The 17,116-nt window shown below is 41.4% G+C and overlaps 1 protein-coding gene across 3 annotated transcripts in view; it reads right to left on the bottom strand.

The window, feature by feature from the left end:
- Positions 1-17,116, bottom strand: part of CRTAP (cartilage associated protein) — a 75,905-nt gene that overhangs the window by 25,684 nt on the left and 33,105 nt on the right. For 2 of the 3 annotated variants that reach the window (XM_070727404.1, XM_070727405.1), the window contains exon 2: positions 1,569-1,718. The exons of the other annotated variant lie outside the window; for it this stretch is intronic. In XM_070727404.1, coding sequence (XP_070583505.1) covers positions 1,569-1,718 — 150 coding nt within the window. The remainder of the gene's footprint in view (positions 1-1,568; positions 1,719-17,116) is intronic. 3 annotated transcript variants of the gene reach the window in all.

Raw genomic sequence — 17,116 nt, 5'->3', positions numbered from 1 at the left:
TTATGCTGTTGAAAAATGATGAAGTTGGTTTGGCATGATTTGTTCTATAGAGGAATCATTGAGTCTGTCATCTGCACCTCTATAACTGTCTGGTTTGGTGCTGCAACCCAACAGGACCGACACAGACTTCAGAGGATAATCAGAATTGCAGAAAAAACAATTGCTGCCAATCTGCCTTCCATTGAGGACCTGTATACTGCACGAGTCAAAAAGAGGGCGGGTAAAATATTTACTGACCCCTCACATCCTGGACACAAATTGTTTCAACTCCTACCCTCAAAACGTCGCTACAGAGCACTGCACACCAAGACAACTAGGCACAAGAACAGTTTTTTCCCGAACGCCATTACTCTACTAAACAAATAATTCCCTCAACACTGTCAGACTTTCTACTAAATCTGCACTTCTATTCTACTAGTTTTTCTCATCATTCCTATCACCCATTTCCTCCCATGTTGACTGTATGACTATAACTTGTTGCGTATATCCTAAGATTTTTATTAATATTGCTTCTTCATTGCTTATTTGACCCCTATGACAATCATTAAGTGTTGTACCACATGATTCTTGACAAATGTATATTTTATTTTATGTACGTTGAGAGCATATGCACCAAGACAAATTCCTTGTGTGTCCAATCACACTTGGCCAATAAAATTCTATTCTATTCTATTCTATTCTATTTGTTTCTGACAAACCCATGCTGGCTGTTGGATATAATGTTGTTTGTTTCTAGGTAGTGGCAAAGTTGTTTTTTAATTATTTTCTCCAGTATTTTTCCAGGTATAGAAGTCAGACTGATTGGTCTGTAGTTGCCTGGGTCAGTCTTTTTACCTTTTTTCTGGATGGGGACTACGTCAGCTCATTTCCAGTCTTCCGGAAGGTCTCCAGTGGTCCAGGACTTTTGGTAGATGAGGAGAATTGGTTCCGCAATGGTGTCTGCCAGTTCTTTTAGGACTCTGGGTTTTTTTTCTAGGTTTGCTCTGAGCTTGTTAAAGTCCGCTTTTTTGAAGTCTGGGACTCTAGTGGTGTTGGGTACAGCAGTTGGTGATTGTAGTATGTTGAATTTGAGGATGACATGGTCACTCTCACCCAGTGTCCCTTCTTCTTCAATTCCCTCTATCATTTCTTCCCTGTTTGTTAGAATTAGGTCGAGTATTGCAGTCCCTCTGGTTCCTGTTTCCACTTTTTGGGTTAGAAAGTTATCAGCGTTTGTGCATTAGAGAATTTACTTTCCACCAATATTTTGAAATTAGTAAATTAAATGTGATGGATTGTCAAGGGACCAAATTAGGCATTTTAACAATAAAACTATTATTATTATAATTTACAAATAAAAATAAGAAATTATGGGAGGCTAAAAATGAATTGTTGTATTCTGTTGTGAGCCGCCCCAAGTCTGCGGAGCGGGGCAGCATACAAATCTAAATAATAAATAAATAAATAAATAATAAATTATTTTTATATATATATATATATATATATATATATATATATATATATATATATATACACACATACTTACAGAATATAAAATAAATGTTCATAAATAAGGGTAGAAACTGTACCTCATATGATTTGATTTCTAAATCTTTAATATAATCTTCAGCATCAGGCATGCTTTTGTAATATGCCATATTCCTTTTCATCATTTCATCATTTGGATGTTTCAAAAGAAATGTATGTGCGGCTGCAACAGCTTTTGGAAAATTGTTTGCCTAGTGAAAAAGATTTGAAATGTTTATTTCTCTCATATACACAAATTGCTGAAATCTCTCTCTCTCTCGCACTGAATGAGTGCGTTTTTGCTTCCTGCGAATGCGCAGAAGCAAAAACACGCTGGGGATGCGCGCACACAGCACACGTGTGCTCACAACACAACCAAAGCTGCGCACAAAGCACACTGGTAGCAGTGGTAATAGCAATCCGTCCTGGTCACCATCATGTAAAAAGGATGTTGAGACTCTAGAAAGAGTGCAGAGAAGAGCAACAAAGATGATTAGGGGACTGCAGGTTAAAACATATGAAGAACGGTTGTAGGAACTGGGTATCTCTAGTTTAATGAAAAGAAGGACTGGGGAGACATGATAGCAGTGTTCCAATATTTCAGGGGTTGCTAAAAAGAAGAGGGAGTCAGACTATTCTCCAAAGGTAGGACAAGAATTATTATTATTTACACAAACAAATAAGCAAAGTCTAAGGCATTTCAGTTTGACATTGTTTCCATCTACAGAGCATAAATAACACTTTGGGATGCAAACCAGCACAAATCTTCACTAATGAGATGTATCTGGTATTTCTCACTTCACTCACAGTTCAGAGTTTACCCAGCTTCTGTAAAAACAGGAACCAAAATTCAGGGAATCAGGAATGTATGTATGTATGTATGTATGTATGTATGTATGTATGTATGTATGTAAGTGTATATATACCGTATATACTCGAGTATAAGCCGAGTTTTTCAGCCCAAAAAATGGGCTGAAAAACACAACCTCGGCTTATACTCGGGTCATTGACAAAGTCACCACATGAGGGCGCCATTGCTTGAGCTAGAGCGAGGAGGCACCAGCTTTTGTCCCTTCTCCCACGCCGTAGTTCCTCTCCCTGGCTCAAGCAAATGAGGCAGCCATTTGCTCCAACCGAGAGGGGGAAAAAGCAATGGTGAGTCTCTCTGCATTGCCCTTAGTCGGATTAAAAAGGCCCCCTGCTGTCAGATTCTCCTCCCCCTCCTTTGAAAGGATTTAAACTGTTTAAAAAATGGTATTTTGTGATAGTTGCTGTCCTTGCTTGGATAGGATCTAATAATGTGTTATGAGGCAGAGCTAGACAGGAATTCTTTTTCTATCTGTCTATCTTTCTATCTATCTATTTTTCTATTTTTCTATCTATCTATCTATCTATCTATCTATCTGTATCTATTTCTATCTATCTATCTATCTATCTATCTATTTTTCTATCTGTCTGTCTGTCTATCTATCTTTCTATCTATATCTATCTGTCTATCTATCTATCTATCTATCTATCTATCTGTATCTATTTCTATCTATCTATTTTTCTATCTTTCTATCTATCTATTTTTCTTTCTTTCTATCTATCTATCTATCTATCTATCTATCTATCTGTATCTATTTCTATCTATCTATCTATCTATCTATCTATCTATCTATCTATCTATCTATTTGGTTTTCTATGCTGATAACCTCACAGCAGCTAATGCTGAAGCTCTTCTTTGGATACACTTATTAATTTGTTTGTTTGTTTGTTTATTTATTTATTTAATTGGATTTGTATGCAATCCCTCTCCAAGGACTCAGGGTGGCTCACAGCATATATAAAAACAGAACAATAATGTAAATCCAATTAATGATGAGAAGGAATCCAGTTTTGAAGGATTTTAACTCTTAGGTTTTAGCTTTGTTCCTGATCGAGCTACTTTTTTTACTTTTTAATTTATTGTTAATATTGTTAATTTGTTTACCCTCTTTTAAATTTACAGAGCTAGTTTACTGGTTTTCTTTAAAATAAATATTCTAAAACATGTCTCAATTAATGTAATTTTATTGTTTTCCATTTTTATAAGTTACCAGTAGCCACTGCATTTTCTAACCTCGGCTTATACTCGGGTCAATACGTTTTCCCAGTTTTTGTGGCAAAAATTGGTGCCTCGGCTTATACTCGGGTCGGCTTATACTCGAGTATATACGGTATTTATTCATGTAACAAACCTTCCTTTTCATTATCGGCAAAATATGCTACATATATATACAGTGGTACCTCTACTTAAGAACTTAATTCGTTCTGTGACTAGGTTCTAAAGTAGAAAAGTTTGTAATTAGAAGCAATTTTCCCATAGGAATCAATGTAAAAGCAAAAGCAATGTAAAGGTTAAAGAGATGGTGTCGCCATAACAACTTTGGGTTCCTCGACCACGGTCTACAATACCTTCAAGAAGGTCTCCTAGCAACAGATGGGCTACACCTTACCAGAACTGGAAAGAACCTCCTTGGAAACCGACTAGCCCAACTTATCAGGAGGGCTTTAAACTAAATCTGAGAGGGGCGGGTGACCAAAGTAAGAGACTGAACAACGAACCAAATAAGAAAGGGGTTCAAAATAAGCCCACAAATATCCCAGAGGATAAAAAATGTCCACCCAGAATCAGACACAAACACCTAAAATGCCTGTACACTAATGCACAAAGCCTGGGGAACAAACAAGACGAACTAGAAGTACTAATGCATGAGGGCCAATACGATCTAATTGGTATTAGAGAAACATGGTGGGACGAATCACACGACTGGAACACACATATAAAGGGCTACAATCTCTTAAAAAAAACAGGTCAAACAAGAAAGGAGGTGGAGTTGCACTATACATAAAAGACCACTACACCGCCACTGAGCTATATCAATCCAAAGAAGATAACCCCCTAGAAATCATATGGGTTAACATAAAAGAAAAAAAGGACAACATTACAATTGGAATATACTACAGGCCACCAAACCAAACAGATACAATGGACAACCTCTTTACAACCCAACTATCAGCAATATGCAACAAGCACAGCACAACAATAATGGGGGATTTTAACTACCCCGACATCAACTGGAAAACAAACTCAGCACCAAGTGGAAAGTCTGACAGATTTCTTACCAGCCTCGCCAATAACTTTCTAATTCAAAAAGTGGAAACAGGAACCAGAGGGACTGCAATACTAGACCTAATTCTAACAAACAGGGAAGAAATTATAGAGGGAATAAAAGGAGAAGAGACGCTAGGTGAGAGTGACCATATCATCCTAAAATTCAACATTGTGCAATCACTAACTACATGTGCGTGCATAAGTGCACCATTGTGCCTACCGTCCCTGTCCTATTGTCTACTTTTTATCATAACTTATCTAATGTTTTATATGTACAAATTATCACCCTATAATTGTTTGACAAATAAATAAATAAAGAAATAAACAAACAAACACCCAACTCAATTACAGTCCCAGACTTCAGAAAAGCGGACTTTAACAAGCTCAGAGCGAACCTGAAGAACAAACCCTGGAATGAACTTCTAAAGAGTAAATCCACACAGGAAGCCTGGGAAGCCCTAAAAAACACTATCATTGAGGCCCAAAACATTTCAATCCCTACGAAAAAGAAAAGCAGAAAAACTAAAATGAAACCAGCATGGACGTCGCAGACAACGTAAAAGAAAAAAAAGCCAAATACAAAAAATGGAAAGGACTCATAACCAAGATGGAATACCAGCAAACAGCCAGAACCTGCAAGCAAAACATAAGAACAGCAAAAGCTCCACACGAACAAAACCTCGCAATGAAAATTAACGACAACAAAAAGAGCTTCTTCCACCACATAAACAACAAGAAAAAAAATCAAGGAAACAGTCAGCATACTAAAAAATAAAGATGGTAACGAAATCACCGACAACAGAGATAAAGCACAACTGTTCAATGCCTACTTTACATCAGTCTTCACACATAAAGGAACCACCAACCTACCAACCTACAAGCTAACTGCAACTAACAGCCCCGGAACAGAACTCAACGCAGACAAAACCACCATTTGGGACTACTTGCGGGAGCTCAACGAGTACAAACCACTGGGACCTGACAGACTCCACCCCCGAGTCCTAAAAGAACTGGCAGACATCATAGCAGAACCTCTTCTCCTCATCTACCAAAAATCTTGGGCCACTGGAGACCTACCAGATGACTGGAAACGAGTGGGTGTAGTTCCCATCCACAAAAAAGGCAAAAAGACAGATCCAAGCAACTACAGACCTATTAGCCTGACTTCAATACCTGGAAAAATACTGGAGAAAATAATAAAAAAAACAGCTTTGCCACTACCTGGAAACAAACAAGATAATATCCAACAGCCAACATGGGTTTATCAGAAACAAATCATGTCAAACCAATTTCATATCCTTTTTCAACACCATAACCAAATCAGTAGACCAGCGCAAAATGGTGGACCTCATATACTTAGACTTCAGCAAAGCTTTCAACAAAGTTTTCTATCTCCTAATCAACAAATTAGAAAAAAGCAGAGTGGACTACAACACATGCAGATGGATTAATAGTTGGCTGACCAATTGCACCCAACGAGTTGTCCTCAACGGTTCCAAATCCACATGGAAGAACGTAGGCAGTGGGGTTCTGTCCTGGGCTCTATGCTCTTCAACATTTTCATCAACGACCTGGACGAGGGAATAGAAGGGCAACTAATCAAATTCACAGATGACACCAAGCTGGCTGGGGTAGCCAATACCCTAGAAGACAGGCTCAAATTACAGAAAGACCTAGACAGACTAACACAGTGGGCCCATACCAACAAAATGATGTTTAACATCGACAAGAGCAAAGTCCTTCACCTAGGCAGAAAAAACCCTGGACACACATACAACCTGGGAGAATCCCCTCTTAGCAGTAGCGACTGCGAAACAGACCTCGGAGTCTTGGTGGATAATCAACTAAACATGAGCCACCAATGTGCAGCAGTAGCCAAAAAAGCCAACACAATCCTAAGCTGCATCAACAGAGGAATACACTCCAAGACCAGGGAAGTCTTTATACCATTACCACTCTACTACACCCTGGTCCAACCACACCTGGAGTACTGTATTCAGTTCTGGTCACCACACTTCAAAAGAGACATTGAAACTCTGGAGAAGGTGCAAAAAAGAGCAACCAGGATGATTAGGGATAGCCTAGAGAAAAGGAGCGCCAGAGCGGACATGATAGCAGTCTACAAGTATATGAGGGGATGTCACAGAGAGGAGCACCAGAGGGCCGGACGAGGAACAACGGCTGGAAGCTGACCAAGGAGAGATTCAACATGGAGTTAAGGAGGAACTTCCTGACGGTCAGAGCGATCAACCAATGGAACAACCTACCAGCGGACGTTGTGAACTCCAATACTCTGGACATTTTAAAAGAGAAGATTGAACTGCCACTTGGCTGGTGTACTATAGGGTTCCTGCTTGGGCAGGGGATTGAACTTGATGACCTTCATGGTCCCTTTCAACTCTAACAACAATAAACAATAAACAAATAACGCGTGCAAACCCATTAGGAAAATAAAAGCTTGGAATTTGGGTGGAAGGAGGAAGAGGATGAAGAGGAGGAGGACAATCGCTGCCAAAGGAAGAAGGTAAGGTGAGGGGAATCAAAAAAATCCAAAACTTTAAGACATAAAAAAAAGAGGGACTCTGAGGTGGCGAGGAGGAGCATGTGTCTCCAATATACCCGGCACGAGGCTGCCTCCCATACACTGCACCAGAGAGAAACCCAGGTGGGCGAGAGGGGGGAACCTCCTACTCCTTTGATTGAAAAGCAGCTGCCACCACTGCTGTTACCTGTTTCCTCTTCCTTCCTATGCTGAAGGGCTCCCCTCTCCTCTCGCTCACTTTGTAGCCAGCACCTTTCATTCACTGTGGTGACTCCTTGGTTTGGCTGAAGCAAAGTTGAAGCGTCCCCTTTTGCCTTTCTGGGCCCACGAGGCAATCTCACGCTGGGTAGATGGGAGGCAGTGCAAGGGAGTCACCACAGCAAAGTGATTTATTCCCTCTCCAAGCGCCCAGAGAAAGGAAAATGCTTCATTCGCTCTGGATTGCCAAAGCCTCCTTAAGTGCCACTGAAAGGGTCCTCTGGCAGCCCAGAAAAGCCTGAGATGGTTGGGATTAAAGGGGGAATGGCAGGAAACTGGCCGGACCTTCATGCTGCTCTCAAATTTTCTGGGAAATTTTTCCGGGCTCGGGTTTTTAAGTAGAAAATGGTTCTTAAGAAGAGTTATTACATAGAGTAGGGGTCCCCAAACTTTTTACACAGGGGGTTGGACTGTTGGAGGGCCGGATTATAAAATAAACTATGAACAAATCCCTATGCACACTGCACATACCTTATTTTAAAGTGAAAAACAAAATGGGAGCGTACTTTTTAGAGGGGGGAGAAGTCTGAAATTCATATACCGTATTTTTCGGTGTATAAGACGCACCGGTGTATAAGGCGCACCTAGATTTTAGAGGAGGAAAACAAGGGGAAAAAGTATTCTGAACCAAATGGTGGAATATTATATTATTAATAAAATACCAGTGTAGCAGAATACTTTTTACAACCATGTATGCTGTTTAAAACCATGTACACTTTTTAAAACCATGTGTACTTTTTAAAACCATGTAAACTTTTTACAAACTTCAAACTTGACAGCTTCAAGACTTATGGACTTCAACTCCTAGAATTCCTCCTTCAATCATGCTACCTCAGGAATGCGAGTTGAAGTTCACAAGCCTTAAACATGCCAGGTTTGAAGACCCTTACACTCCTAACCCCTAACTCAGGTTTTCAAACTTGACAGCTTTCCTCCTTCAGTAACAAGCCTTAAACTTGCCAGATTTAAGTCCACAAGCCTTAAACTTGCCAGGTTTGAAGACCCTTGCACTCCTAACTCAGGGGGCTTTCCAACTTGGAAGTTGGTCTTCAAACTTGTCAGGCAGCTTGCTTCAGGCAGGGGAAGCGGTGGCGGCTCCTCAGATAAAAGCTTTTTCCAGCGGCGGCCAGCGGAGGTTTTTCTGAGTGGTAGCAGCTTTCCTATTTTGCAAGCTGGGGAAGGAAAGGTGGGTGCTCTCGATCTCTATACGCGAGACAAACCTACCAAGGGAGAGAGGTGCCCACACGACGGAAGATAGAAGCTCGGCTTTCTCCCTTGCCATGAAAGCAGGCATGGGGGAAAGCCAAGCTTCTGTCCTCCGTCGTGTGGACACCTCTCTCCCTTGGTAGGTTTGTCTCACGTGTAGAGATCGAGAACGCCCACCTTTCCTTCCTTCCTCCTCCCGGCCGCGCTTGCAATGAGAGCCATCTCGGTTGCCCTACCCATTGGGAGCCTCACATGCTCAGAAACGCCACTGCTGCTAGCCCACACCGTTCGCACAGAAGGTAGGATCCGAGGAAGCGGCAGCTGTAAGATTGGGAGCCTCGCGCCAAACGTTACCGCAGAAATGAGTTGGCGCCTAAGTCAGCTCGGCGAGTGCTGGTTTTTGAGTCTTTTGGGATGGTGGGGGTTGTGGTGAAAGACTGACCTGCGGCCCTAACTAGCCCACAGCTCACTGGGAGGAATCGCTGCTGAATTCCTTGCTGAATTCAGCGTGGATCTTTTTTTATTTGTATCCCTGGGGAGAGGAGCTTGCAAGCGGGTCCAGGGGTCTCTAATAAGGGATTGCAGAGAAGCGGCTTGCCACCACTGGACTACGGGAAAGCAGCTACCGCCACTGTTGGCCACAATCTGGCCAGGCAAAAGACGCGACGGTGGAGGTTCTCAGGTGTCCTCCTCCACCACCGTGTCTTTTGCCTGGACGAAGAATGCTGGAAGCGCCTCTGTTCTCCCCACCCCGAGAGAAGAGCACTGATACTAAATGGAGAGAAAAGCGCTTTTGGAGCACAGGATGAAATGGGGGATGTCCCCAAAGCTGCCCGCCAGCAGATCAGCTGTCAGGTGGGAGAAACGGCACCAGCTCTACCGCACGGGGTTTGAAAAACCTGCACAGAGTTTGTTGCTTCTGTCACTCACCCACGGGCCGGATAAATGGCCTCAGCGGGCCGCATGTGGCCAACGGGCCGTAGTTTGCGGACCGCTGAGGTAGAGGTATCACTGTTTGTATGTATGTGTGTGTGTGTATATATATATGTGTGTGTATATATGAAGGGATTGGATACTGTAGTCTAGAGGATAATTCTCTGCCTTACAAGGCAAAGGTTGCAGGTTCAAGTCCCAGTGGGTATGGCTAGCTGATGAGGCCAAAATAAGGCTGAAATAGATCTATCCTAGTCTCCCTTAATTATTCAGCAAAAAAACATGTGACATATATATATATATATATATATATTTTATATATATATATATATATATATATATATAAAATCTACGAAAACACACACACACACATATATACAGTATATATATATATATATGTATGTATGTATGTATATATTTGTTTTCGTAGGTTTTCACGGGTATATGTATGTAGATTGTTGGCTTCATCTGTTATTTAAATGCACACTCCCACCACCACCCCGCAGAGATCACCTCAGTAGCCAAAACTCTCATCACCAGAACCAAACGCCTAGCTGACCATGAGCACTTAAAAACTGAATTGAACAAACTCAAAGATGTATTAATTTCTAATGGATTCGAAAGGAAAACAATCACAAACCTAATCAAAAAAGAGACACCCCCCAAAAATCAAGACCAAGAACAGGATAATGGTACCACCCTCCTCCCTTACATCAAGGGCACAACAGACAAAATTAGTAAAATTCTGCACAAACATAATATCAAAACTTCATTTGTCATGAACCAAAAAATATCAAACATCCTAAAGAACCCAAAAGATAAAATCCAACTAGAACACCAAGGAATCTATGAAATCCCTTGCAAAACATGTGCAGCCACATACATTGGACAAACCAATCGAAGAGTGAGCGCACGCATTGCAGAACATAAGAATGCAGTTAAAAAAGAAGAAAAGACTTCCTCCCTTGTCCAGCACATTAAAAAAACAGGGCATGAAATTGACTTTGAAAAAACTAAATTACTTTCCAAAACAGAAAATTTATATAGAAGAATTACTATGGAAGCTATAGAGATTGAGAAACACCCCCTCTGCATGAATAAAAGAGATGATACGTCCCGCCTACCAGAGATTTGGAAACCAGCCTTAAACAAAAAAACATTTCATAATAATCACCATGTCAATCCTTCAAGTAATTGTGATTCCACCCACCAATCAAATCACTAAAACATAGTCACCCTATCTATTTGCTACATTCAAACCAAATCTCCACCCCTAACACTACAGTAGTCCCTCGCTATACCGCGCTTCACCTACTGCGGCTTCACTTCATCGTGGGTTTTCAAGAAATATTAATGAGAAAAATCATTCGCGGATCTTCGCTGGTTCGCGGGTTTCTGAGGAAGTCGATCGGCAGATTTAAACAGCCTGCCGAACTCGATCGGCAGGTTTTTCAAAAAAAATATATCTAAAATTGTAAATACTGTATTTAAATACTGTATCTAAAATAAATACTGTGTGGGAAGGGTTTATAAACACTTAAAATAATGAAAACTTACCAAACAATTATAATATAAATACTTAAATAAGTACTATCAGTCAATAAATTCCCCATCGCGGATTTCACCTATCGCGGCCGGGTCTGGAACGTAACACCAGCTATAGGTGAGGGACTACTGTATATATAAAGAAGAAATGGCAGTTGCAAACATTCCATATTTACAACAGCACGAAGCTTAAAACTTCAGCCTGATTATGGTGAATGTGATTTCACCGAAACGTCGCATAGACACTCAAAATATTACACGGGGCAAAAACCGAACTCAGAACAATCTACACACACACACACACACACACACACATATATATATATTGTTTTCGTAGATTTTCATGGGTATATGTATGTAGATTGTTCTGAGTTCGGGTTTTGCCCCGTGTAATATTTTGAGTGTCTATGCGACGTTTCGGTGAAATCACATTCACCATCATCAGGCTGAAGTTTCAAGCTTCGTGCTGTTGTAAATATGTAAATATATAAATATGTCACATGGTTTTTTTGCTAGGATAGATCTATTTCAGCCTTATTTTGGCCTCATCAGCTAGCCATACCCACTGGGACTTGAACCTGCAACCTTTGCCTTGTAAGGCAGAGAATATATATATGACGGTCTTGGTATATTCGGGTTTCTTCCCGTGTAGGATTTGGAAATTTCCGGCGACGTTTCGACGAGGTCCCACTCATCATCTTCAGGCTGGTATTTCTGTCCTTGTTCTAGGGCGAACACTGCGAGACCTAAGCTGCCTTCCTTCTATAAATACTGGTGGCTGGGTGTGGTTTGATGGCTCAGCAATTGCCTGCTGTGTAGAAACTTCCTGGTGAGTCAGTGGGGTAACAATTGGGGTCGTTGATGTAGCTGAGGTATGCTGATTAGTTAATGGTTGTAGATTAGGCGTGATATCCTGAGTAGTTGGAACTTGCAGGCTACTTGATTGTTTTACAATGTGTGTTCTGAGTCTGGTTTCTATGGCTGGGATATCCATCAAACCACACCCAGCCACCAGTATTTATAGAAGGAAGGCAGCTCAGGTCTCGCTGTGTTCGCCCTAGAACAAGGACAGAAACACCAGCCTGAAGATGACGAGTGGGACCTCGTCGAAACGTCACCGGAAATTTCCAAATCGTACACGGGAAGAAACCCGAATATACCAAGACCGTCATACCTGTACCCGTGAAAATCTACGAAAACACACACACACACACACACACACACACATATATATATATATATATATCAAGAATAGTCCTAAAAATGCGAGTTCCAGGTATATGTGTGAATGATGAGGCAGCAGCCATCTCGATCACCGGAACATAAAAACTTTAATAAAACAACTTAGCTTTCGTTAGCGTGCTGCTAACTTCGTCAGAGTTTTAAAATGCCGTGGGAGACAAACACATTTATAAAGCATTACTCAGTCTGCTCATAGCCCACGTCACTGGGCCACACCCTTCCCTCCCCTCTGCAGCAAGCCTAATTGTAGGCTTAATCATGCTGGTTAAAGGGGGAACTACCGCTTTTACTCGTGTCTGTTGCCTATTTCCCTCCCCAAGGGAGGAGGTGGAGTTACGAGGCAATGCTTTAGAGGTATTTGATATTACTTCCTTCCACCCATTACCGTTGTTACTTTCTATGGTGGTACATGTCTGCTCTTGCAATTTTTTTGCCCATGCCCTCGTCCTAGGTCTGCACTGTTCTAATCCCCCCTTGTCCCCTGCGTTAAACCTGCATTGTGCCCCTCCCCCTCTACCTCCGTGTTGCTCCAGTATGTTCCCTTGTTTCCCACTAGGGGTTGCTCCACCCTCATTTAGCTGGTTTCTATGCCTGACCTGGAGAATTCTGTTAGGGGCTTTATCCAATCCTAATGACCTATCTCCTTTAAGTCGTTGTTGGTGCCTTAAAGCCTGGTATGCTGATGGCATATCAATATGTCTATTTAAAGAATTTTCGTTGGAGAACCAGGCTTCTTTTAGGAGGCGACCTCCCTTGGTTTCATCACGCGCCAGAATCTCAGTTCCCTGGAAATCAAAGCCATGATCCTGCTCCTCCATGTGTGTCCAAATCTGGGAGCGTTGTTCCTGACGTCGGACCGCCAATTTGTGTTCGTGTATACGAGTTCTCAATCTTTTAGCCGTTTCACCCACATAGTGGTGCGCACAATTATTGCAGTTTATACGGTAAATTACTGAGGAGGACTCCTCCTTCACTAAGGTTTCCTTCGGGCGCATTACTGATTTTCTCAAAGTTTGATCCGGCCTGTGCGCTACTTTGGTCAAGTGGCCCAGTGACGCGGGCTATGAGCAGACTGAGTAATGCTTTATAAATGTGTTTGTCTCCCACGGCATTTTAAAACTCTGACGAAGTTAGCAGCACGCTAACGAAAGCTAAGTTGTTTTATTAAAGTTTTTATGTTCCGGTGATCGAGATGGCTGCTGCCTCATCATTCACATATATATATATATATATATATATATATATATATATATATATATATATATATATATATATATACATATATATATATATATATATATATATATATATATATATATATATACTGGTGGCTGGGTGTGGTTTGATGGCTCAGCAATTGCCTGCTGTGTAGAAACTTCCTGGTGAGTCAGTGGGGTATATATTTGTTTTCATAGATTTTGTTTTCGTAGATAACATATATATATATACAGTATATATATATATATATATATATATATATATATATATATATATATATATATGTCACATGTTTAAGCTGAATTTGAAAATTAAGGGAGACTAGGATAGATCTATTTCGGCCTTATTTTGGCCTCATCAGCTAGCCATACCAACTGGGACTTGAACGTGCAACCTTTGCCTTGTAAGGCAGAGAATTATCCTCTAGGCTACAGTATCCAATCCCTTCAGCTCTGTACCAGGGAAGGGTTACATTTTGTGTCGAATCACCCTGGTATATTGAAGGAACATCACAGCTCCTTTTTTGCCTCTCGGCCCAACCCAGGGCCATTTCCAAGGCAGTTAATTTTATTGATAGCCGACAATTCTATCTGTATGTGTCACATGTTTAAGCTGAATTTGAAAATTAAGGGAGACTAGGATAGATCTATTTCGGCCTTATTTTGGCCTCATCAGCTAGCCATACCCACTGGGACTTGAACGTGCAACCTTTGCCTTGTAAGGCAGAGAATTATCCTCTAGGCTACAGTATCCAATCCCTTCAGCTCTGTACCAGGGAAGGGTTACATTTTGTGTCGAATCACCCTGGTATATTGATATATATATATATATATATATATATATATATATATATATATATATATATATATATATATGTCACATGTTTGTTTGGGTTTTTGCTGAATTTGAAAATTAAGGGAGACTAGGATAGATCTATTTCGGCCTTATTTGGGCCTCATCAGCTAGCCATACATACATACACACATACATACACACACACACAAATATATACATATATATATATGTATGTTTTTTCTGTTTTTCTTGTTTTTTCACACATTATTTGCTTTTAGATTGAAAGCCTAAAACAATTGAAAGACAAGTTCCAAAAAACTTCAAAAAAAGATAAAATATATGAAACTTTAATTGGGTACAAACACAAGCTAAATTTAATGAAACAACAATACACTCAAAGTATCAAATTGGCAAGATAGTCATTTTTTGAGAATGCAAATAAATTGAATAGGTGGCTGGCGTATAAGATTAAAAAAGAAAAAGAAAATAGGGTGATACATCAATTAATAGATGAGAAGGGGAACTGCATCACAATGAAGAAAAATTAAAAGAAATATTATTATTATTATTATTATTATTATTATTATTATTATTATTATTTGTATACCGCCCCTCTCCAAAGACTCAGGGCAGCTCACAACAGCAAAACAGTACAAATCCAATGGTTAAAATTTAAAACCCTTATTATTAAAAAACAATCATACATCTCAGACAAACCATACCATGGAACCAACCCAGGGGAATCAATTTCGACATGCCTGATGGCAGAGGTGGGTTTTAAGCAGTTTGCGAAAGGCAAGGAGGGTGGGGGCAATCCTAATCTCTGGGGGGGAGTTGATTCCAGAGGGTTGGGGCCGCCACAGAGAAGGCTCTTCCCCTGGGTCCCGCCAGATGACATTGCTTCGTCGACGGGACCCGGAGAAGGCCAACTCTGTAGGACTTAACTGGTCGTTGGGATTCGTGCAGCAGAAGGCGGTCCCGGATATATTCTGGTCCGATGCCATGAAGGGCTTTATAGGTCATAACCAACACAGACTGCGGAGTGTTGGTGTAACATGGGGATACCTGAGAAAGCCGATGATTGCTCTTGCAGCTGCATTCTGCAAATAGCCTCAGACTATTACAAGAAACTACATAATCAAGATAGATCCCAATAAGATAGCTACATAACAGAGAAAAACATGCCAGATTTAAGTGAAGAGGACAAAACAATGTTAAACAGGAAAATTACATTAACTGAACTCCAAAATGCAATCAAAAGACAAAAGAAAAATAAATCTCCAGGGCCAGATGGATAACCTGGAAAATTCTCCTTGGAGGAAGGAGTTGCCAGTCAGGATGGGTTGTACTCACTCATCAGAGGCGTGTCCGAGTCAGAGAAGTATAAAAATACTGGAACTGCCCACAGGCCCAGTTTTTCTGACTCACCTCTAACAGAGACACACTTGTGGCAGCACAACCTTCTAACTGTGACTCCATTCCTCCAGATTAGGTTAGTAATCCAAATCAAAAAGGTTTCTTAGCTTTAATTAAATTTAAATTTTGGTCCTGAGGGAGCAGTGGGGCGAGGTGGCCTTCTGGCTCAGTCCTTCTGCTGGTGGGTAGGGCCCTGCCCCCCACCCCCGGCTCCGCTTGCCTCCTTCGGCCTCTAGGGCTGCCTCGGAGCCCTCGCAGGCAAGCCCTAAGCCTGGTGAGGGATCCCCGTTGCCTCCGTCCTTTCTACCAGATGTGCGAGCCCTCCTAGTGACCATTTGCCCCAGGGCTGGTTACAGCTCCAGCAGCAGCCTCCTCGCGCCGGGACTCTTGCCCCAAGTCGGCTCCTGGCCCCGCGACAGGTTTTTTTTTTGCTGCGATCGGCCTGATAGATTAAGAGGCCGATCGCCCTTCTTCCCATGACACAGGAGAAAATACCAGAGATTTTGGCCCCGATTCAGATCCTCCGATCAGCCCAATAACTAGCCGAAATTCTGGTGACGCAACGAGGCCTAGCATGCCTCTAAAGACACTCGGCCCTTATTTTCCTAGGCCCTTCGATCAGCCTATTAGGACAGTAGCCTCCTCGCTCCCTTATACGTGTCTCCTTCGGCCCCTCTTTTCCTTCTTTTGGAACTAGAGGTTAGGAGCTCCGCCCATGCCCTACGGTGAGGGTGCTGCAAAGTCCCTGAGGGGAACGATGTCTTCAGAGGGACTTAGAGCAACCCCAGCCATGGAGGGTCACTCACGAACGCAAATCCTAGAAAGAAGACTTGGACACATCTCTCTCCAGGTGAAATGACATAGTATTGAGCTGTGCACCTCCTTTTATTGGGAGGCATATGCAAATGGGAATGATTACATGTATATGTCAAGTGACATAACTCTGAAACATGACACAACTTCCGAGTCCTTCCTATCTCCATATGACACGTAACTAGTTTCTACTGAACAAATGTCTCTCATGGCCAATTTACTGGAACCTTTTGTTGTTAACACAGCTATCTCCTGTTTACCAAAAAGCAAGGTCTTTTATCACAGCCTTCGTCCTGTTTACCCCAGGCAATGTAAATTGCGTCTTTTGATCACACAGTTCTTTTCCTGTTGACACATTCTTGTTATCCGAGGAGAGTTCTGAATCGTTTTGTGGCCAGCTTCCTTAAGCAGATTTCACCAGAAGTACAGACTTATCTTATGTAACTTTTACGTGCAGTCCTGTCCTGGCTAATGGAATAAAAGTGTATAAGGCATTTAAGTTATAA

Source organism: Erythrolamprus reginae, chromosome Z (genome assembly GCF_031021105.1).
Source record: "Erythrolamprus reginae isolate rEryReg1 chromosome Z, rEryReg1.hap1, whole genome shotgun sequence".
NCBI classification, from domain to species: Eukaryota; Metazoa; Chordata; class Lepidosauria; order Squamata; family Dipsadidae; genus Erythrolamprus; species Erythrolamprus reginae.
This window is presented reverse-complemented; position numbering and strand designations above follow the sequence as displayed.